The sequence below is a fragment of the Phoxinus phoxinus genome, assembly GCF_949152265.1.
Source record: "Phoxinus phoxinus genome assembly, chromosome: 17".
NCBI classification, from domain to species: domain Eukaryota; kingdom Metazoa; phylum Chordata; class Actinopteri; order Cypriniformes; family Leuciscidae; genus Phoxinus; species Phoxinus phoxinus.
In genome coordinates, this window is record NC_136892.1 from 3919840 (window position 1) to 3943875 (window position 24036).

Consider the following 24036-nt stretch of genomic DNA (forward strand, 5'->3'; position numbering starts at 1 on the left):
AATTGTCCAAATTTAGTGAATAGCTTGAGTTGTGGTAAGTGCTTCTAATAATGTTGGTTTTCCGTTATAAACTGTTTGCAAGTTTTGGGCTCCTATAATTTGAGAGAAGAAGAGTCAGCACAGATGTACACCAGCAAACAAGAAGTTCACATACAATTTGTTCTCTCGCAAGCCTTGAAGCTTAGTGCTTTGATCTGTGTGTTATTTATCAATACGTTTAATTAATGTTTAATTAAGTCATACTCAATGACCTTTCTGATCTTAATTTTACATTCATAATTATTAGGACTGTCAATAGATTATATGTAAACTTCATAACTTACAAAATGCTATGACTAAATAACTAAATTAATCTCAATTTATAAATGGATATTGCTCAGAAAAGCCTCATAATGAAGATCCAATTTCAATTCAATGTCATTTCGAAAGACAATCTTTTTATTTATTTATTTCATCTGAGCTACAGTATTTTAGTATTAATACAGTATATTATTCATGTGCAGTCTTTGGACCTTAAACTTAGCCTCTTTGTTAAAGGGGTTGTATAATGGCATTTTCATGTCAAATAAGTATTTAATGTCCCCAGAGTGTGTATGTGAAGTTTTAGCTCAAAATAAAATTGGTTAAAATTGTCACTTTTTGAGGGTGAGCAAAAACACAGTTTTTGTGTCTGTCCCTTTAAATGCAAATGAGCTGCTGCTCCCGACACAGGGGGCGGAGCTACAACAGCTTGTGTCCTTTTACCTCACACAGCACTGAAAATGTTAATGTTCAAACCGGAGTCAGACAATAATGGAGAGACTCAAGAAGTACAGACTCAACATGTAGAAGCAACAGGACATTTCTGAATGGTTAGTTGATGAACTTATGTAACTTATTATGTGTAGTTATCTTCTAGTCATATATTCTGTCATGATAATCTATAAATCGTGTTCCGGGGGCGGGGTTTATGTAAATTTCAGGGTTGGTGATGTCACTAACCCAGGAGGAATGTTGTGTAGTCCCTACCAGCCGTTTGTTGCAGTCCTTAAAAACTATTTCTTTATAAGCAAATATCTCCCTTTGCTTTGAACTTTGAGCGTTGTAACTTTGCAGATGTTGTTTATGATCAAACAGCAACATTACACACTAACTAAAGTAAAAAAAGTGAAATCATAATCTTTAAGATGGTCTTAAAAACTAGAAGTTAGCCAAGGAGTAAGGAATCTTTTTTTATTCAAAATAGATAAATTATGTTTTTATGTAATAGACTTTTTGAATGTTATGACCAGTCTTAAAGAAAATAAATTAGATGACTAAGAGGACAACAAGATGTCATTGCACAACTCATGAAGTTCCTTATGAATGATAACATTCAGTGTGCCAATTATTTTAAAGCCCAATTAAACTTTTTTTTCCAGACATTCTGTGTTGTCTGTTTTATTTTTTCTGGATTTATGATTTAATACAAATGTGTTATCAAAAACAGTGGTAATGAAACTTGGCATAAAACATTAACAATTTAATTAATCTTTAATTTAAATTTTTTTGCAAAGTGCAGCACAACTTTTACTGTTTACTGGTTTACTGTTATAGGAAAAATAGGAAATAGGAAAGACAAATTGTGTGGTATTCCTTAAAAATAAAGTTATTATTTAAGTAATAATTGTATTATTAATATTACTATTATTACTTTGAGAAGTACATTCTACTGTACAAAAGTATTATATTTCAGTCACAATTCCTTAAAGTTGACTTTAATTTTGATGATGTCTGAAACACTGGTACATAGCCTGTCAGGACCTAAATGTGGCCAATCTGACCAAGAACCGTATGACCAACATGCAAACAATCAACTGCAGTTTTCTTGGAGGGAAAAAACAAACAAACAAACAAACAAAATGTAACAGATTTAAATGCTGACACCGCCATATTGGAAAGTGCAGACTTCCACCAACAGGCCAAAATCCAGTTCTCCGGTCTTGTCGCATAAGCATACTCAAATTAGCCTATATCTCAAGTAGGTTTCTACACACTTCTCTCAAACAGAGCCATGAATATGATGACTTCTCCTGTTGCACCACTGAATTCCTGACACATAAACGTCTGCAATTCTGTGGCCATCAGTGAAATCCATGTTGATCTCTCCAACTACTAAGCTTTTAGTTCTGCACATGACATCAAACTTAAGGTTTGGCATCACTTCATCAAGGTTCCTTGACAAAAAAACAGCCACACTGGTTAAGTTCTCTTACGTAGAGTTCTCTCGTACTGCGTCGAAAGAACGCTACGGGAAAGATATTTCTTTGTCGAGATTGAAGCCTAAAATTAATCCTTAATTTTGTAATATTGTAAAACGCTTTTCTGAAGCATACAACCTAGGCGGAGCAATACAGCTCACCCATTGGCTGCTCTGCCAGAAAAGCACAGCCTATGCGAGGCCAGAGACGCTGACCAATGAGGACGCTTCGCGCCCTTCTGCGTCACCTCCCGCCCAAACAGGCGTGGCCTAGGCCTATAAATACGAGCATAGCTGTCTAACACACTGATTTTCTTAAATTCAACGAAGCTGCACGCATCGCTGGATTGATTCGAGCCGCCACAGCCGTTTGGAACAAGCACCTCAGCAGGACGAGCCCTTTTTCTGAAGCCGCCGCCTTCGCCGCCTTCAGCCGCCGTTCCCTGCTGCGCTTCTCCGGCGTGGAATATCCTTTCAGTTTTGTGTGTGTTTTGTGTGTGTGTTCGCCTACCGCGTCACACATTTTTCCTCACAAAAGAGCAACGAGTGTCTTTTTAAAGATGTCTCGCGTTTCCTGCGGCTCCTGCCGAGCCGCGCTCATCGACGGGGACCACCACGAACTGTGTGTTTCCTGCTTGGGCGAGGAACATGCAGCTATCGCTCTCGGTGATGGCGGCTGCCATCACTGCGACATGATGCCAATCGCGACTCTGCGGACTCGCCTTGCATCTTTCGCCGAAGCTGCTCAACCGCCCCCTGTAGCGCCGCGCCGTAAGAAGCGCCGCGCTCAGCGGGTCCCGGAACCTCCCTCCACGAGGAGCTCGCCGCCGCCACCGCCGCTAGCTCCTCTCAACGTTTCGTTTGAGTCGCTCACCGACGGACAACAGCCGCAGCCCGCCGCTTTGTCCGTTATGGAGGACGACCAGCAAGCTGTATCAGAGGGGGATGATGACTGCTGTTCGCTTCTCGCTTCGGAGAGCGAGGGTTGGGCGAGCTCCGTGGACCTCCCCTCCCCCGCTGTTCCGGAACGCAGAGGAGGGAAGATCAGCATCGAGGCAGAACTGATGCGTCTGCTCACACAGGCCGTGTCGAGCCTCGGCCTCGATTGGTCGACGCCCGAGCAACCTGCACTCAACCGGCTGGATGGCCGCTTCCTCTCTGGAGACCGCGCTGCGCCCCCCTCCAGACACGCACCGTTTCTTCCTGAGCTTCATGAAGAGGTAGCGAAATCGTGGAAGGCGCCTTTTTCAGCCAGAGTGCGTACTTCTGCCTCGCCAGCATTCTCCGTAGTGGACGGTGCTCGAGACAGAGGCTACCACGCTCTCCCTCCGGTCGAGGAGGCTGTAGCGACTCACCTTTGCCCCACCCTCTGCTGGACGGCGGGCTAAGGGAGTCCTACCATCCAAAGCTTGCCGCACATCGTCAGCTCTGAACGGCCGCGTGTATTCCGCCGCCGGACAAGCTGCATCGGCGCTGCACACCATGGCGGTGCTTCAAATCCACCAGGCCAACCTCCTCTGCAAGCTAGACGAGGAAGGCCCGGGCGCGATCAGTGTTCCGGACTTACGTAGCGCCACAGACCTAGCTCTTCGCGCTACAAAGTCCGCCGCACACGCCATCGGCAGGATTATGGCCTCAGCTACTGTTTCCGAGAGACATTTATGGCTGACTCTCTCTGAAATGGCGGAGTCGGAGCGCTCTGCGTTCCTCGACGCCCCCATTTCACCGGCTGGCCTCTTCGGGTCCTCCGTGAAGGACTTCGCGGACCGATTCGCCGAGGTACAGAAGACCAGTGTATTTAGCAGCCAACAAACCGGCCGTAAAGCCCGTTTGCCTGCATACAAACACCGTTTTCACGGCGACCCAGATAAATCTAAAAAAGAGTTTAATTTCTGGTGTTCCGGCCAAGGCCGATGGTGTAATGTGTGTAACTGCAATGCCCACCCAGTGCCCATTCATTCACACAAGCACAGCCCCGTTCAACACAGGGTTTGCACACATAAAATCGGCTCATGCCGATTGTGCTTTACATGTAGTGAGCGTGCCCACTGTCCAGTGCCCACAACCACTACACACTGCACGTTCCGCGGTTTCTGTAAAAACGAAACTAACGAACGGTCAGTCAGTTCACAAACACAGTGTCCCCGGTGTTATAAATGTGCCCGCTACCAAGCGCCCACGTTTATTCACAAACATAACGAGCCCTGTAGGGCTCGCCCCGCGTGCTCTCTCTCAACTCAGAGAGTAGTGCTGTGTTGAAAAAATCGATTCACCAATTCTAAATCGATTTTCATATTAATTTCTAAAGATCGATCCGTAACTCAGAGGATCGATTTATTTGCGCGTGCAAATTTGTTTTCAGGCGCGCCTCTGTTCATGGTTGCATAGCAACGGCAGACGCAAAGGGAAAGCACGCGCTTGTTGAGAGGAGAAAGCGGTGCAAACTCGTGCAAACTGCGCTCTCCATGATGACGAGGAAGTATCATCAAACAATTAATTGATTTCTAGCCCTTGCATTAGCTTTACTACTAGATATATTCATTGAGATGAGAAATAAAAAGCCGCCCTGTACAGCTATGATCAGCTGTTCGGCCGAGCTTTCCATGTTGTTACGGAAAGGCCGTAACAGGCTTGTTTTTGTCACATGACCTGTTGAGATGCATTGAAGTGCTTCTCACTGAATTTGCACGCGCATAAAACGCGATATGTGAACGGCCCCTAAAGTGGTATCGTGTGCGGTTCGTTACTTGTATCTAGTTTAAAAGGCCTTTTAAATATGAACGCAGTTTTGGATTAAATAAAAGGACAGTCAATTAAGTCAAATAAAACACGTTTTATCTCCTGTTTAGTTGGTAACACTACATTAAGACACCATTCATTAACATTAATGCCTTATCTAACATCAATACATTGAGTGAACAATACATTTTTACAACATTAATGTATGTTTGTGAATGTTATTTAATACAAACACTTGATTGTTCATGAACAGTTACAACTTTTGATTTTAAAAATATAAGATCGGATCAGATCGGATCGAATCGAATCGAATAATGATAATCGATTCCAGAACTTGAGAATCGGAATCGAATCGATTCTTGAAATTTGAATCGATACCCAGCACTATCAGAGAGTCGAGCGCGCGCGGGACGCATACTGTGTTAAACATGTCCCCCGCCTCAGACGCCACGGCGTCCATGTTACAGCACACGGTTGCTCTCGTGTCGCCGCCATTTCGCGACCAGGGCCCAGATTACATTCAACCCCTAGTCACACGTGCAGATGCATGGGAAAGACTTCCCGGGGTCTCAGAATGGGTGCTAGAGACTATAAAAAGAGGCTATTCGCTACAGTTTCATCGACGCCCTCCCCGTTTCACGGGAAAAGTCGAAACCACGGTAAAAACAGAAGTAGCACATCTACTTCGAGCCGAAATAGCGAAGCTATTGAGCAAAGGGGCCATAGAGCCTTTATCTCAAGCTCAGAGCGAAGGGGGTCTGTACAGCAGATATTTCCTGGTACCGAAGAAAGACGGGGGTCTCAGACCCATTTTAGATCTAAGGCGTCTGAACAAAACGCTAACAAAGCGGAAGTTCAGAATGCTCACGACCAGAAGAATCCTCGCGCAAATTCGCCGAGGAGACTGGTTTATGGCGATAGATCTGAAAGACGCGTATTTTCACATACAAATTGCGTCACGTCACAGGCGATTTTTGAGATTCGCCTTCGAGGGCCGGGCATATCAGTACACAGTCCTGCCATTCGGCCTGTCTCTAGCACCTCGTACATTTACAGTGTGCATGGACGCGGCGCTGGCACCCCTGAGACTCCGAGGCGTTCGAATTCTGAACTATTTGGACGATTGGCTAATTCTGGCTCAATCGCCGTCAGAACTCGCTCACCACAAGACACTAATACTCGATCACCTCGAGTGCTTAGGTCTGAGAGTCAATTGGGAGAAAAGTTCACTGTTTCCCAGTCAAAGGATCTCCTTTTTAGGACTGGATCTGAACTCACTGTCTATGACAGCACAGCTGTCATCACAGCGCAGGCGAAATACCCTGCAAATGGCGAAATCCTTCCGCAGCGGCCACATAGTGCCACTCAGGAGATTTCAGAAAATGCTGGGCCTCATGGCCTCAGCCTCAACAGTGCTGCAGTTGGGCCTGCTGCGCATGCGCCCACTACAGTTCTGGTTGAGAGCGCGCGTACCGCGCCGAGCATGGTTACACGGTCGTTATCGCCTCAAGGTCACTCAGGAATGCATTTCAGCCCTGACACCATGGAGAGCGTCAGACTGGTACCGGTCAGGTGTAAGCCTGGGGACTTCCTCGAGCCTGAAGGTGGTGTCCACGGACGCGTCCACCTCAGGCTGGGGAGCACTGCTCGACGGCAGACCGCTCTTTGGCCAGTGGGCAGAGCGGGCCAAACTACCGCACATAAACTGCCTGGAAATGATGGCGGTGGACTTTGCGCTGAGGCGCTTCTGTCCCCGGATAAAAGGACACCACGTCCTGGTCCGCTCGGACAACATGTCGGTAGTAGCCTACATAAACCGCCAGGGTGGCGTGAGATCCCGGAACCTATTCAGGTTAGCGGAACGCATACTGGTGTGGGCCCAGCACAACCTGCGCTCGTTAAGAGCAATGCACGTGCCAGGCCACTTGAACGTAGGCCCGGACAGACTCTCACGGAACAACGTTCCTACGGGAGAGTGGTCCCTACACACACAGACAGTGCGTCTGCTGTGGAAAACGTTCGGCAGAGCGGAAATAGACCTGTTTGCAAACCAGGAAAACGCTCACTGCCCAGAATTCTTTTCGAAGAGCACGAACGCGCTGGCCAGAGTCTGGCCCCGCTGTCCGCTCTATGCTTTTCTTCCTGTCTCACTCCTGCCTCAAGTGCTGGAGCGTATCAAGGAGAGCGGATGCTCAGTACTACTGGTTGCTCCATACTGGACGAATCAGACCTGGTTCCCAGCTTTGATGCGACTGAAAAGTACTGCCCCGTGGCCGATTCCAGTGAGGAGAGACCTCCTCTCACAGGCCAAGGGCTCGATTCTGCATCCTCACCCCGAGCTTTGGTCCCTACACGGGTACCCGCTAACCTCCCAAGAGGAGTGTTAGACACGATCGAACAAGCTAGGGCTCCGTCTACTAGACGACTCTACGCTTCCAAATGGTCGGTGTTCTCTGGATGGTGTTCAGATCAAGGTCTGTCACCACTTCAGTGTGGAGAACCGGAGATTCTCTCCTTCTTGCAAGAGCTATTGGATAAGGGAAGAACCCCATCCACGCTCAAAGTCTATGTGGCTGCCATATCAGCGTTCGTTAATCCAACGCTTGGCCATTCACTAGGCAGGAACGACCTGGTGGTCCGCTTCCTTAGAGGCGCCAGGAGGTTAAACCCTCCAAGGCCTCCTTCAGTCCCCGTTTGGGACCTTTCTACAGTGTTGAACGCTATGAAAGGGGCCCCTTTCGAGCCTATTCACTCAGTTGACATGAAACACCTGTCTTTCAAGACCGTGTTTCTTTTGGCTCTCGCTTCAGTGAAGCGTGTGGGAGACTTGCAAGCGCTCTCAGTGAGAGCTTCTTGTATGGAGTTCGGGCCAAACGACTCTGTAGTCGTATTGAAACCGAAGCATGGGTACGTGCCTAAGTCCCTCAACACACCGTTCAGGGCTCAGGTCATCTCCCTGTCGGCCCTGCCGGCCTCAGAGGACGGAAATAGCTCCCTTTGCCCGGTCAGGGCATTAAGAGCTTACGTGTCCCGCTCCGCTGTTTTTCGACAGACGGAGCAGCTCTTTGTTTCGTTCAGCGGGCGCTCCAAAGGGCGAGCCGCAACGAAACAGAGTCTGTCTCGATGGGTAGTGGACGCCATTGCGCTAGCCTACGCATCTAGAGGTTTGGAATGCCCTTTGGGCATCAGAGCACATTCCACGAGAGGCATGGCCTCTTCATGGGCTTGGTATAGCGGAATCTCGTTACAAGATATCTGTATGGCGGCAGGCTGGGCCTCCCCGTCTACATTTATTAGGTTCTATAACCTAGAGGTTCCTGCGTTGCAGGCTAAACTGCTCTCGGTCTAGAAGACTATGTATAAGTGTTCCTGCCCCGCGCTGCGGCCCAGGTCACTTCAATGTTTAATATGTATAAGTGTTCCTGCCCCGCGCTGCGGCCCAGGTCACTTCAATGTTTAAGCATCACTCACTGACAATGTGTCCCATGAGCATGCTATTACCCCTCATATATATCTAGATTTACATATATATGCTATTATGCCTTAAGAGGCACTACTATAAAGGGATGATGCTATTTTAGCCGCTCTCCCTATACTTCTTGGGGTAGGCACTTGTATACCAGGGCGCGCGCGCCCTTAGGTGTCTGTGTCGGTCCAAGAGCACGCACGGCGGTTTACATAGGGTTCCCGTAGCGTTCTTTCGACGCAGTACGAGAGAACTCTACGTAAGAGAACGTACTCGGTTACTAACGTAACATCGGTTCTCTCTAGGAGAGGGAACGAGTACTGCGTCTCATGGCCGTGCGTGCCCACGCTGCGTCGCTTCATTGACGAAAATCAGTGTGTTAGACAGCTATGCTCGTATTTATAGGCCTAGGCCACGCCTGTTTGGGCGGGAGGTGACGCAGAAGGGCGCGAAGCGTCCTCATTGGTCAGCGTCTCTGGCCTCGCATAGGCTGTGCTTTTCTGGCAGAGCAGCCAATGGGTGAGCTGTATTGCTCCGCCTAGGTTGTATGCTTCAGAAAAGCATTTTACAATATTACAAAATTAAGGATTAATTTTAGGCTTCAATCTCGACAAAGAAATATCTTTCCCGTAGCGTTCTTTCGACGCAGTACTCGTTCCCTCTCCTAGAGAGAACCGAGGTTACGTTAGTAACCGAGTACGTTTTCCATTATGCTTAAAGGGGTACTTCACCGATTAGCATTAAGCTTTGTATCAGTAGAAACTAGAAACCCGGTAGTATTTTCCAATGGCCGTGCTGCCCCCGTGCTTGGGAGTGGCCTCGTAGGGCAGCGAAGCAAGTGCATTCTGGGAGTTGTTGTCTTTCATCCACAGAATAAATGTTCTGGCTTTTCTCAGTCTAGAAGGCACCAACTTCTAAAATAATTTCACATTTCTACAACATAAATGACCCAATATAAATAAACATTCATCTTTCCAGCGGTGAAATATCCCTTTAATGTTAGCAAAAAGGTGCTTATTCTAATATTTGGATTCATTATATTTTCATTCACATTTTTATGATCACATTAGTATACTGTAGGCCTGACTAGTACCAGTACACAACTCACCTGAAGGTCGAAGAATTTACTGTAGCGCCTGAAAATGTTCTCAGTGCTGCCATCAGACCAAGCCACTTTGATAATGTAAACCTACAGTAAAAAAGGAAAGAAAATGAGAGTTAACCCACATTTACAGTTTATCGGGTAAAGGTGTAGTTTACCAAACAATGAAAATTCTGTTTACTTATATTTTATTCACCCTCATAGTCCCAAACCTGTACAAGTAACCAGTACTTTGCGCTCTTTTTCATGCGACTTTGATGAATGGGGACTGGAGCTTACAAGCTTTAAAAAGACACAGAAGAACCACACATACATCCTAAAAGTGTCTCTAATGACCTGTGCACTACGTTCAATCTGAAGCCATATGACAGATCTGACTAAAACTAAACCATCACACACTGAATTTGTCTTTGGTGTGACCCAAATCTAAATGATTTGTTCATGAATCAGACTAATTCACTCATTGATTTGGTTTGGTTGCAGTGGTTATCTAGCCTGGCTCCGCTCTCCAACGTACTTCCGCTCAATTTTCATTTTCCTTCAGAACTAGGTCTGGGATTGTGGTGTATTCTTGGGTTTCTCCATTAAATTTTGTACCGGTCCAATCGGCGAATAGAGGGAGTGGCTGAGAATGATGACATTGAGGTTGTGCGCTAGTTTGAGTCGTCATACGTCACGACCAAACGTTAGCGATTGGTTATGGCAGATCCAGAGTGGCTCTGGGTAGATCCAATAGTTTTAAACTTCAACAGAGGACCCGCCTACAAGGAAGTTGACGCTTGTCAATGGAGAGAGGCCAGACTCTCTGTAGAAATGAAATGTACGAGAGTCTGGTAGAAGCAGGCTAGTGGTTAACAGCCAACTGGTGGAACACTTTATAATAATAAATCATTAGATTTATATAGCGCTTTTCTTGGCACTCAAAGAGCTTTACATAGAAGGGGGAATCTCCTCAACCACCACCAATGTGCAGCATCCACCTGGAGGATGCGATGGCAGCCATATTGCGCCAGAACGCCCACCACACACCAGCTTACTGGTGGAGAGGAGACAGTGATGAAGCCAATTACTATATATATATATATATGGGGATGATTAGGAGGCCATGATGTACAGGGGCCACTGGGCAAATTTGGCTGGGATTTATTTTTATTTTTTATGACCACAGATAGTCAGGACCTCAGTTTAACGTCTCATCCAAAGGACGGTGCTCATTGACAGTATAGTGTCCCCGTCATATTGCGCCCCCTGCGGTGAGCGCCCCCTACTGGCCTCACTTACACCTCTTCCAGCAGCAACCTGGTTTTCTCAGGAGTCTCCCATCCAGGTACTAACCAGGCTCAGCCCTGCTTAGCTTCAGTGGGCAACCAGTCTTGGGCTACAGAGTGACATGGCTGTTGGTTTATCATGACTGAATTTTGATTTATTCCTCATACAAAGATAATTTGGCTCCAAAAGACACTTTTACTTTAATTATACTTTCATGGTATTTTTATAATCCTTTTGAGCCGCAGTCCCTTCATCAACACTGCAGAGAAAACAGCAATTGCATAGAAAACAGCAACCAGTGCAATTTTTTTATGTGTTGCACAGAAGAAAAACATTTGGTTTCAAAACAACATCATGACTGAATTTTATTTGAACTTTAATGCAACCCCCGGTCCCCACCTAGAAGCTCATCATTTAATAACAGCTTGCTAAGAGTAGGTGTTCGTGGGCAGCAATACATTATAATATGACAGTGAGACTTCTTCAGTTAAACATACAGTGTGAATACTGTATTACAAACAACAGCAATAGTGTAAAAATTAGATTTTTGGATGCAGATTATGTGTAATCGGTGGTTGCAGGATGTTGTTATGAGCTTGCTAAGACAGACGGCAGCAGGTTTATTAGGCTACTGTCTCTTTAAGAGCTAATGCAATAATAATTCACATCCCATTTCTTGGCATAAAATACTTCCACTCTATAATGGTTCAACTTCGCAACTCACATGCGTACCGAACTGTAGAGCCTGGTCAAGGATCATTTATGAGTGATCAGTTATACCCCTATTCATGTCATGTAATATTTTAGAGTGCAGATATGGTTTGGGTTCTTCCTTCACTGTAAAAGGCTAACATTTTGTTCATCATTTTGTTTTTGTTCATCATCCATCAGAGAAAAATGATATATCCGAAGGAACAGGACACTGTTTTGAGGAATGATCATTCATGTCTAAAGTGCAGCAAAATCAATGCGGGAGAATTATTCACCAAAGTTTATCGTTTCGGTAAAACATTTAAATCCCAAACTTGGGCAGCATGATGTGGGGGTTCGAATTGCTATTTTTCGGATAAATATTATGATTGCGGTTTAAAATGCGAATCGATTATTTATTTTACTTTTTTGTGGTTCAAAGAAAACCACAAAGACATGCAATTTAAAGAAGTTTTCCAAATAGCTCCTCTCTCTCATCCCTAAAAATGGTTTAGTTCGATACTTAATTATTTCAGCTCAGTCAGCAACAAACAGCAAAGAGACCCAATAAAATTAAAGTCCCGCCCCAGCTAGTGAACAGAACCAATCAGAGTTGAGGATATGAAGCTTGATACCCCCACAGAATAAACAAATAAAAAGGTAATTGCAACTTTTGATCTCACAATTCTGACTTTATGACTCACAATTGCAAGTTTATATCACGCAATTCTGAATTGCGAGATGAAAAGTGTCTCTAATACATAAAATAAGTAAGCTTGGCCAGATTTCTTGTGGGGAGAAGAATTGATTGAAGGTAGTAATGTCGCACAGTTCATCAGCAGCGATGTTAGCGTGTCGGCCTTCAGGAATCTGAACCCTTCTAAGAGTCTTAACTTCTCCCAGATTTCTATCTGTGGGACAGGATTAATACATGAAGACTACAGGGCTACAAACAATACATACTGTAGGACCTCCTCCCAATGGAGATCCTGTAATCCACAAGAAGTTCCCGAGGAATGCCGTTCCTTTGTTATTCTAATAGTATGGACCATTTGGTTCACACCTTTACAGATACAGTTTAAAGATAAGTGAAATATCTTTCAATCTTTCAGCGATTAACTTAGATATGTTACAGCTTTTAAGGGAGTATAAATGGTGCTTTATAATCCATTCAGAATTTGAATAAAAAGTTTAGTTTTTCATGCCGCAACGGCCACAGAGTTTCAGAAGTGACATCCACATGCAAATGCAGGATTCACTCTGAAAATTACAATGATTGAAATACCAACCAAAGGATGGAACACAAATATAAATGTCAAAATAGATTTTACATACATCAAGATTTGAGAGCATTAAAAAACAAATTCATGGGAAAAATATTAGATTTTGCACATCAAAATTTTAAATGCTGTTCCAAGTATTGTAAAAGTAATGACTTTTGAAGTAATGTACATTTCTATTCTTGTTATGGTGTTGATCACATTGTATACCTTTGTTCTGTTGCATAACAGGACCTGTTAAATGTTACTTGTTTCACACAAATTTATATTTGTTGTTTATATTTGTTGTGAAGTGTTTTGTGATTATTACTTTTTGGTTCAGTTTGGATAACTTTTAGAAACCATTAGGTCTCGGGGAACCAGCCCTAAGCGGTTTTAACTGAAAGCAACTTACACTGATATATCTTTAAATATATCGGTGCCTTTGTTTTCTCTCAAGATTCACACCAGAAAAGGCACGTTTATAAAAGCTACTTAAATGCCATAATTGATCTAAGGCCTAATCCTGGTTTAATCTAAACCCTGTCTGTGAAACCAGGCCTAAAGCCTGGTTCACACGGGACGATTTTAAAATTGTCGGCCGATTTTCCAAACCTGAGAGACCCCACACACGGCGATAAAAAAATCACGGGTCTAACAGTTTTGGTCATACAGTGTGTGGTGCGCAACCACACGGCAAAATCAACACATCACACACAAACCGATTTGACTCCTGAGCATTCCCAGGTCAGACGGGAAATCACGCAAAATCCCTCGAGATCAAACGTGACTTCAGAGTAAACAATCATGCCGGACGAAGAGGCGATAGTTTGTAGTTCTTTTTTAACCGAAAAAAAAAAAACGTTATCCTCAATCTCCATGTCCACTGGACTTTCTGGTGCGCCATACCCGGTGGTTCCTCGCCACCTCGTCACCTCGCTTTCTGATTGGCTACACGCCACAGGCTGCGTGCTCGTTTGTCCCCGGGGAAATCGGGCCAAAAAATCCAACATATTGGATATCCCCGATTTGAGATCGGAGCGGTCCCGACGTCCTTCCGAGCAGACGAGAGCAGTCTTACCACACCACACATGATAATCAGAGCATCCTTAAGATTGTCAGAAGGGGTGAATCGGGGCTAACTGTACGTTCACACCGCCGCCGGCGAGAGCGGCAAAATTCGCTCTCGCCGCCCTGCCATCGACGCCGTGAGATTCGGGGACTCTCCTGCGCTCTGACGTAGATTTTAGAATGCGTGATTTTTTTAAAACTTTATTTAAAGGAGCCGCAAAGCAAATAAGAACTGAACATAAATCAGTATCCTATTTTGTGCAAACTGGTCACACGTAGGGTATAAGTTAACCTATTAAAATCTTTTAAATGTGAAAGTAACAAAACACCAACAATTTCAGACACCTTTTTCCATTCGTCGTTCTTTTTATTAATGTCCCTGTATGTAAACAGGGACACGTCGTACAATAACGGGAAACCCGCCACAGAAATAATTAACTTTTCCTCCATTTTGCTTAGGAACTAATGTGGTCGGAACCAAAGTTTACAGGATTGTGTTCTCTGGTATCCTCTCAGGCGGAGGACTTCTACATTCCGTTTGGTTGCCGCCGAACCGCGTCATAGCTTATTACCATAAAGTTGACAAATTTCAACTCTTCTCGACGCTCTCGCCGGCCAATTTGACGCTCCTGCCGGCGGCGGTGTGAACGTACAGTAAAATCGGCCTAATTATCCTGCCGTGTGAACCAGCCTTTAGTGTTTAATACTCTACGACAGCAAAACAGAAATAAAGAGTAAAAGATCTACTCGTGTTGTGCTGATGTGTAACTTGATCCTCAAATGAGGGCCTGCCTTCACCAGTGACCTGCTTCTTTGAGCAATATAGACATGCTTTATTATTTATAATGTTGATTTCCCACACATCTCAAATCATGGGTCCTTTATTGATCAATATCAGTAACTCGATACAGTGTTTTATAGAGCATGTGCCGCAGGCTAATAGTGATGTTTATAGTAATCGACTCGCTTTCTTGCGTTGCATTCTGCCGGGGGAGCACGACACTAGCTGAGGGTTTTCTCAGGGTAACTGATGTCTATAGCGGCTCTTCACAACACTGAAACCTGGATCACATTTACATCCTGGCTTCCTAGATCACGCTGTTCAGAGAAACGCTACTGAGGATGCCATCAGATGGTACACACTCTACTTGCACATGGGCAGCTGCTGCGTTCATGTGGCGTTCGGTCCTGAATGACGTAAAACCTGCTGCTCCATTATTTTTAAAATGAGTGACTCATACGAACTGGAAATCGCAGTAACACAAATACAGAACCGAAACAAAAAGTGACCCATTGATACTAACACTTTATATTCTATTTATTAAAGAACAAAACTTGCTTTGTGAACTGTGCTAGACTAACTGGGACTTCTCACATCACTTATATATTGTTGCCCTTTGGTTAGTTTATTGTTCTCCTTGTAAGCCACTTTTGACAAAAGCATCTGCTAAAAGTATACAAGTAAAATGTAAATCTAAGACTAAAATTATTTCATTATGTCTAACTTTTCTTTAAATGACATACCAACATGTGTTCCTGGAGCTCGACTGGTACAACATGCTAAAACAAATCAAGTTTGATTCACAGGGAGCACATTTACTGGCAAATGTAGACTTAAAGGATTAGTTCAGCCAAAAATAAAAATGATCCCATAATGTGCTCATCCTCAAGCCATCCTATGTGAGGTGTATATAACTTTCTTCTTTCAGACAAACACAGTCAGAGTTATAATATCCTGGCTCCTCCAAGCTTTATAATGGGAGTGAATGATACCTTAGATTTTGATGCACAAAATATCCATAACTTTATAAACTATAATCACAGGCTTCACGTAACGTCTCTACACGAGTCTAGTTCCAGCGGAAGAGTGACCTCTGACCCGACACATGACGTATGGACGGAAGCGCAGAGAATAGAGCAAAATAAAACACTGGTCACGAATTATAATTTTTAAAGAGAAATGTGTCAGGAGCTTGAGTCTTTTGTTTGATCCATGAGAGAAGCTTACGCCACTCCTACATCCTATATCATGCGTCGGGTCAGAGGTCACTCTTCTGCTGGAACTAGACTCGTGTACAGACATTATGTGAAGCCTGTGATTATAGTTTATAAAGTTATAAATATGGATATTTTTCTAACAAAAACGCATGGTTTTGCTTCAGAAGGCCTTTATTAACCCTGTATGGATTACTGTTATGATGGATGGATGCGATTTTTTGGGCTTCAAAATCTAAGGTTTCATTCACTGCCATTATAAAGCTTGGAAGAGCTAGGATATTTTTTAATATAACTCCGATTGGGTTTGTCTGAAAGAAGAAATTCATATACACCTAGGATGGCTTGAGTAAATTATGGGGTCATTTTCATTTTTGGGTGAACTAACCCTTTAAAATGTACTGTAATTCACTATGAATAAAAATGACAGGTAAATCAAAGGCATACATTACATGCGGGATGTGATTTGCCAGGGAAGAAGAGGGATTTCCCTGCCTCTGCTTTTGATTTCCCCATTTCTTGAATCCCCAGTATATATATATATATATAATATATATATATATACTTATTTATTTAGGTCAAACAAGATTCATTTCTGACAATAGATGGTGAAAGACAGAATTTTCCTTCCGACATATTAAAGGGATAGTTCACTTTAAAATGTTTCAAACCTCACCCTCAAGTTGTTTCAAACCTGTATGAATTTCTTTCTTCTGCTGAACACAAAGGAAGATATTTTGAAGAATGTCGGTAACCAAACAGTTAACTGGTCCCATTGACTTCCATAGTAGGGAAAAAAAATACTATGGAAGTCAATGGGACCAGTTAACTGTTTTGTTACCGACATTCTTCAAAATATCTTCCTTTGTGTTCAGCAGAAGAAAGAAATGCATACAGGTTTGAAACAACTTGAGGGTAAGAATATGATTACAGAATATTCATTTTAAAGTGAACTATCCCTTTAAAACATGCATTACAGAGTAGAACGGTAATAATTAGATTAATTAGGGCCCAAGCCCTGAAAGGGCGAAGGCCCTATTGTTTTCCAAAGGATTATTAGGGCCCAAGCCCTGAAAGGGCGCAGAGCCCTATTGTTCTTCTAAGGGTTTTTTGTTATTCTTCTTTATAATAATTTTTTTCAAGGTTTTTGCCACTTTTGGGGGCCTTAACGTGCTCAAAAACTCTTGAAACTTTGCACACTGGTCAGAACCCGCGGCCATTAGAGCCGGACTGAAGCTGGTACCCGGGCGTGGCAGGGGGGCTCGACAGCGCCCCCTGGAACGGGGTCCGAAAACTTGGTCCATAAATCAAACACGCTTGCATGAAATAATATGAAACTCGGTACACTTATAGATCTCATCGGTTCATATATCCTTCGTGCTCTGACTTTTTACCCCAGCCCAACAGGAAGTCGGCTATTTGGGGTAGTTAGAAAAACGCATTCAATGGAATTTAAAATACTCCTCCTAGACGATTCAACCAATCACCACGAAACTCGGTGTGCATGAAGTCAAGACATGGAGGATGAAAAGTTGCGAGGGGATTTTTGATATCTCGAACGGTTTGGCCGTGGCGAGGAAACGAATTTATGGCGAATATTGGAAACAGGAAGTGTGTTATAACATCCTCATACATTAATTGATCTTGATGAAACTTCAGCAGTGTGTTCGCTGTAAGAGGCCGATCACATGGATGTGACTATTGTGAGTCAAAGTTATAGCGCCACCAACTGGCAGCAGGAAGTATGTCACTTTCAAAATGCTTTGAATTCACCCTCTTATTTTTACCCGATTTGCTTCAAACTTCATCTGTATAATGTAAACACACGACAGATGTAGACCTGTGAAAGGATTATTGATATCTTTAATACTGTCGCCATGGCAACGCTTTAAACTTTTAAATTCTTTTTGGATGCATTTGAGGCACTTAACATACTTCAAATTGCATGAAACTCAACATGCATTTGACATTTATTGTGTAATAGACATGTGCGAAGTTTCAGAAACGGGCGTGGTAAGGGGCTCAGTAGCGCCACCTTTAGTCAAAAATGGGGTATTAGTTTTACCTACAGTAACCAAACTCGGTACGTATATTCTTCTCTTCGATCCGGACAACTTTCTAATATACAGTCATTAGCTCCGACCAACAGGAAGTCAGATATTTTGGTTTGAATGTGGACTGTTGGAGCATTTTCCCTCTGCCCCTCTGTGTGTGTGTGTGTGTGTGTGTGTGTGTGTCTGTCTGTGTGGGGTGGGGATGGGAGGGGGGGATCTGTGTGTGTGTGTGTGTGTGTGTGAGGAGGGGGGCTAGTTTAGTTTAACCCTTTCTCTGCTGTGTGCAAAATCTCTGGCACTTTTGAGGGCCTTAACGTGCTCGAAAACTCTTGAAATTTTGCACACAGGTCAGAACCTGCGGCCATCAGGGCCAGGCTGAAGCTGGTACCCGGGCGTGGCAGGGGGGCTCGACAGCGCAGGGGGGAAAAAAGAATTTACATAATATATAAATATATATATTTTTTTTTATATATATATATATATATATAATTAAAGCTGCAAGCAGCGATGGAGGGCCCAAGCTGGTGGCACCGCCACCCGGTGCCTTTAGTTACACTAAAGGCACCAGGGTGGCGGTGCCACCGGCTTGGGCCCGCAATCGCTGCTTGCAGCTTTAATTATTTATTATTATTGTTCTTCAAGGGTTTGGGGGCTTTTGGGGCCCTTAACATACTCAAAAACTCTTGAAACTTTGCACACGGGTCAGAACCTGCGGCCATTAGAGCCGGACTGAAGCTGGTACCCGGGCGTGGCAGGGGGGCTCGACAGCGCCCCCTGGAACGGGGTCCGAAAACTTGGTCCATAAATCAAACACGCTTGCATGAAATAATATGAAACTCGGTACACTTATAGATCTCACCGGTTCATATATCCTTCGTGCTCTGACTTTTTACCCCAGCCCAACAGGAAGTCGGCTATTTGGGGTAGTTAGAAAAACGCATTCAATGGAATTTAAAATACTCCTCCTAGACGATTCAACCAATCGCCACAAAACTCGGTGTGCATGAAGTCAAGACATTGAGGATGAAAACTTGCGAGGGGATTTTTGATATCTCGAACGGTTTGGCCGTGGCGAGGAAACGAATTTATGGCGAATATTGGAAACAGGAAGTGTGTTATAACATCCTCATACATTAACTGATCTTGATGAAACTTCAGCAGTGTGTTCGCTGTAAGAGGCCGATCACATGGATGTGACTATTGTGAGTCAAAGTTATAGCGCCACCAACTGGCAGCAGGAAGTGTGTCACTTTCAAAATGGTTTGAATTCACCCTCTTATTTTTACCCGATTTGCTTCAAACTTCATCTGTATAATGTAAACACACGACAGATGTAGACCTGTGAAAGGATTATTGATATCTTTAATACTGTCGCCATGGCAACGCTTTAAACTTTTATATTCTTTTTGGATGCATTTGAGGCTCTTAACATGCTTCAAATTGCATGAAACTCAACATGCATATCACATTTATTGCCTAGTACACTTGTGCGAAGTTTCAGAAACGGGCGTGGTAAGGGGCTCAGTAGCGCCACCTTTAGTCAAAAATGGGGTATTTGTTTTACCTACAGTAACCAAACTCGGTACGTATATTCTTCTCTTCGATCCGGACAACTTTCTAATTTACACTCATTAGCTCCGACCAACAGGAAGTCAGATATTTTTGTTTGAATGTGGACTTGTGGAGGATTTTCTCCCCCCCCCCTCCCTCTGTTAGTGTGTTTGGGGTGTGAGGGATTTGTTAAAAAGATAGAGCCAATAAGTGGTATTATACTGCCCCCTGCTGTCTCTTCATCATACTACTCCCTAATATTGTTATATAATTCATATTTAGACTTTATAAAATCAGTATTTTAACATTTACAATGACATTTGATCAAAATTCATCTATTGTTGTATTACTATTGACAATTGTGTCACACTGAGAAATGGGAAGCCTGAAAGCGAAAGTATAACGGTGGCCACGCCCCCCCCCCCAAGTACAAATTCACTCATAACTCGAAAACGGAAAGTCGTTGCGCGCTCAATTTTGATGGTAAGGTCCTCTCCAGGCTCTTGATCGAAATATATTGTCGCGGAGCTCGGGAACGCCCCCCCCCCAGCGATCGCAAAATCACGAGACCTCCGACCTTTGATCGGCTGTAACTCCCGAACCAGACCACCCCGATCCTCACCTAGCTTCGATTCGATTTTGGTGCGATTTGGCCTGGGCATTCGCGAGATATAAGCCAAAAAATGTTTGCATTTGAACGGGAATAACTCCCGGCCCCAATCGCCCACCAACACTGGGATGGTCTCATTACACAGGGCACCTCGAGCACTATCTAAGCTCCGAGTTTTAGATTTTTTCACTCTCTCGTTCCCAAAATATATGTGAGAAACCAAATTTCCATTCATTCATTCACTTCAACTGTAAGATGGAGGCTGTAATAACACTGTTGTCCACTAGAGAGAGCAGCAGGATTATATTTGTAATCTTTTTATCAGCTTTCAGCATTGGCTAACAAACAAATGCTTAAAGCTATATATTTGTTATTATGATGGACGTGTAATGTGTGTAAGCATGCATAATGGAGTTAACATGCAAAAACTGGTTTGCTTTGGTGCAAAATACTGGTAAACATCAAGACTTGTAAAATGAAAGTGAGTCAATAAGTGGTCTTCTACTGCCCTCTGCTGGACATTCTACTTATTAATAGTCTTTTCACATGTGCTTTTGCATTCATTTATTTAGACACTAAAAAAATCCCTTATATAACAATAACTATTATAACACAATCATATTTTGTCAGTTTATCACTTCATTTGTTCTGATGCTTCACATAATTACTAGCAACGTGGTAAATCATGGTTATTAAAGCTAGAAACATGGAAAATCATAGTAAATAAGGTAAATCATGCTAGAATCCTGGTAAATCATTCTAGAATGTGGTATATCATGGTAAATCATCCTATAACATGGTAAATCAAGGTAAATCATGCTAGAATAGGATGCTAAATTGCGGACGGATTTTTGATATCTCGAACGTTTTGGCCGTGGCGAGGAAACGAATTTATGAAATGATGAATTTACACCGGTACTTAAGAAAAGCTGGTACCGTTACCATTTCATTTTTTTAGTACCGAAATGGTACCGAAGTACCGGGTCTTTTGACAACACTAATATATATATATATATATAAAAAAATGTCTTATATGTGCCCTCAATGCGCACTTTTGCAAAACCCACACTGATGCAAGCTCTAAAGCAGACTTCTTCTCGACAGTCAAAGCAGAGTTACGTTATTGCCCGTTGTGCACAGGAAATCTAAGGCACCGGGGTGGCGGTTTTTTATATATATATATATATATATATATATATATATATATATATATATATATATATATATATATAAATAAATATAGCCGCAAGCAGCGATGGAGGGCCCAAGCCGGTGGCACCGCCACCCTGGTGCCTTTAGTGCAACTAAAGGCACCGGGGTGGCGGTGCCACAGGCTTGGGCCCGTAATCGCTGCTTGCGGCTATATTTATTTATATATATATATATATATATATATTATTATGTTGGAATTTTAGGCCTAATGTTCATAAATGTGACCCTGGACCACAAAACCAGTCACATGGGTACATTTTTTAAATGAATAAAATCAAGCTGAATAAATAAGCTTACCAATGATATATGGTTTGTTAGGATAGAACAATATTTGGCCGAGATACAACTATTTGAAAATCTGGAATCTGAGTATTTACGATTGTGCTGCATTTACTCACAACAATAAATGTTTTATATATTTACGGTAGGACATTTACAAAATATCTTCATGGAACTGGATCTTTACTTAATATCCTAATGATTTTTGGCATAAAAGATAAACCGATAATTTTGACCCATACAATGTATTGTTGGCTATTACCCGTGCAAATCGTGACTGGTTTTGTGATCCAGGGTCACAAATGTTTTACCAACAGTTTTACTAGCTAATACTGTCCTTAACGTGATTATACAGTCACTGCCACCACTCTTTCATCACACCAAAACAAATGTACATTTTATTGTGTTGTAGATTTTATTTTCAGTGTGCGCAACACTACTATGACTTACTTTGGACTAAGATTGAATGAAGACAAATTTATCAGAATAGATTAATTAAATGTGTTTAAAATGTTTGACAGCTTGGGGCCTACAAATCATACAAACACATTCATAGTCAACAAGTTAATTGTTAAAAACTTATTTAATTTAGTTAATTCAGCTTAAACAGTTAGGCTATTTTCTCTATTTTACTGTTCATTGTTTAAATATTTACACATATATACATAAAAATGACAAATATAGTCAAATATCACATACAAATAAATAACATTAGGCTATTTATTCTTAACATACATAATATGGGAATCTAATTAGCTACTCATTATTTCCAGTCATTTCACTGTAATATAGGAACCAAATTATTGTAATGCAATGTTTCGTTTTTAAAATAGCATAAAATAAATTAAATTCAACAAATAAAACCATAATGTATAAATCTCAACAATTTAAATATTGTTTGAGGTAACTGAGGTTTAATTTTGGCTAAATTACTTTATCTTTCTTTCATATTTGAAGTGAAATATGACTATTAAGTGAAATTCACCCCTGTATCAAAGCATAGAAACAAAAAAAGGTCTAAATCTGGGGAGAAGAAACACGGTAAATCAAACTGATAACCTTGAGCTATAGAGCTTACAGAGTTGGTCAGATTGCCTACATAAACAAGCTTTTAAATGAGGCGTCAAGTGAGTTGTTTTTATTGTCATCTGAGCGGTAATAAGCTTTCTGCTTCAGGTAAAAGTGTAACAACACAACTAATAGCAAAACAAAATGGCAACTTAACCTGCAAAAGATTAATTCAAATACACAAAACTTTGGCTTTGTTGGACTGGAAAAGCCGAACCTATACGGCAGCATTCAATAGCAGGAGGTTAGGGGGTGTTCAGAACTTTAAGGGTGTGGTGAACAGGACAAGTTTTACACACACACACACACACACACACACACACACACACACACACACACACACACACACACACACACACACACACACACACACACACACACACACACACACACACACACACACACACGTATATGTGTGCATGCATGTATAAACCTATATAAACAGATACAGTCTAAGCTATTAGACTCACAAGTGTCTTTGTTATATTTATGCAGATGTGAAAACATCTGGATTGCCCCTATTACTGCAGTAAAGATGCCTTATTACCACAGCTGTCAGGAGACTTTACCTAACACAGTGTCATACTCTGCAACGCTTGAACAGAAATAAAGAGATACATGTAAAAGATCAACTCTTTGAGCGTGTTGTGCTGCTGTGTAACTTGATCCTCCTGATCACATCTCCAGCCTCTTTGTTCAGACCAACCAGCGAAACATTCTCAAAATACATCCCTGAACACTTTCATTAGGAGAAAAAACATTAGGAAAAGTTCGTTAAAAGTCTTTAGAGATGTCAATCGGCGTCAACTTACATAGTGTTTGTTGGGGTTTCTTCTCTTTTGCACGTCTTGAACAGTTACTTCTAGTACAGTCCGCCGTGGCATGTTGTAACACTCTCAGACTAAAAACAGATACACAATAACGTTCAGAGCCACAGCAGAAAATCGGAGAAAGTTTTCCGCATGGATTTATAGTCATTCGCTTGTTTGTCTATCCGTTTCTGCGGGTTTACAGTCCACGTCGGATTTCCTGCAGTCTGGACCGAGTGAACTCCCAGCCTATCCCAGCTCACCGACTCTAATTTAATTAAAGCCCACCGTAGTCACACATCCTACTATGGGATCCCTTTACTCATGAATATTAAACACGTACCGCGACGCTCGCCCAACAACCCTCACTGATTGGCTGAAGGGTAAGTGGGCGTTCGCCAGCTTCCGAATTATTTATTCCGAATATGGTTAAGAGGTGCCTTATAAATATGAATTGGGCTACGTGACTAGACGATTACTGAGACTGCCAGTGCGACAATATTTATATTCATGAATTAATCCTTCGCCATAGTATGATTCGTCATTTAGCTCTCATCTGAGACCAACCCAGAGGGATCACTTAAAGGGAAAGCGCACAATAATTTGATACAAATGTATTTTTTACCCTCTGTGTATAATATAGC

The 24036-nt window shown here is 42.7% G+C and overlaps 1 protein-coding gene across 2 annotated transcripts in view; it reads right to left on the bottom strand.

Annotated features, from left to right (window-relative positions):
• sh3pxd2b (SH3 and PX domains 2B) overlaps positions 1 to 23696 on the bottom strand; it is a 67041-nt gene extending 43345 nt beyond the window's left edge. The window contains exons 1-2 of one of the 2 annotated variants that reach the window (XM_079585097.1): positions 23396 to 23696; positions 9532 to 9612 (exon numbers count right to left, since the gene is read on the bottom strand). In XM_079585097.1, coding sequence (XP_079441223.1) covers positions 9532 to 9612; positions 23396 to 23467 — 153 coding nt within the window. In that variant the 5' untranslated portion in view covers positions 23468 to 23696. The remainder of the gene's footprint in view (positions 1 to 9531; positions 9613 to 23395) is intronic. The other variant, XM_079585098.1, reaches the window with a different exon arrangement.
• Between the last annotated feature and the right edge of the window lie 340 nt (positions 23697 to 24036).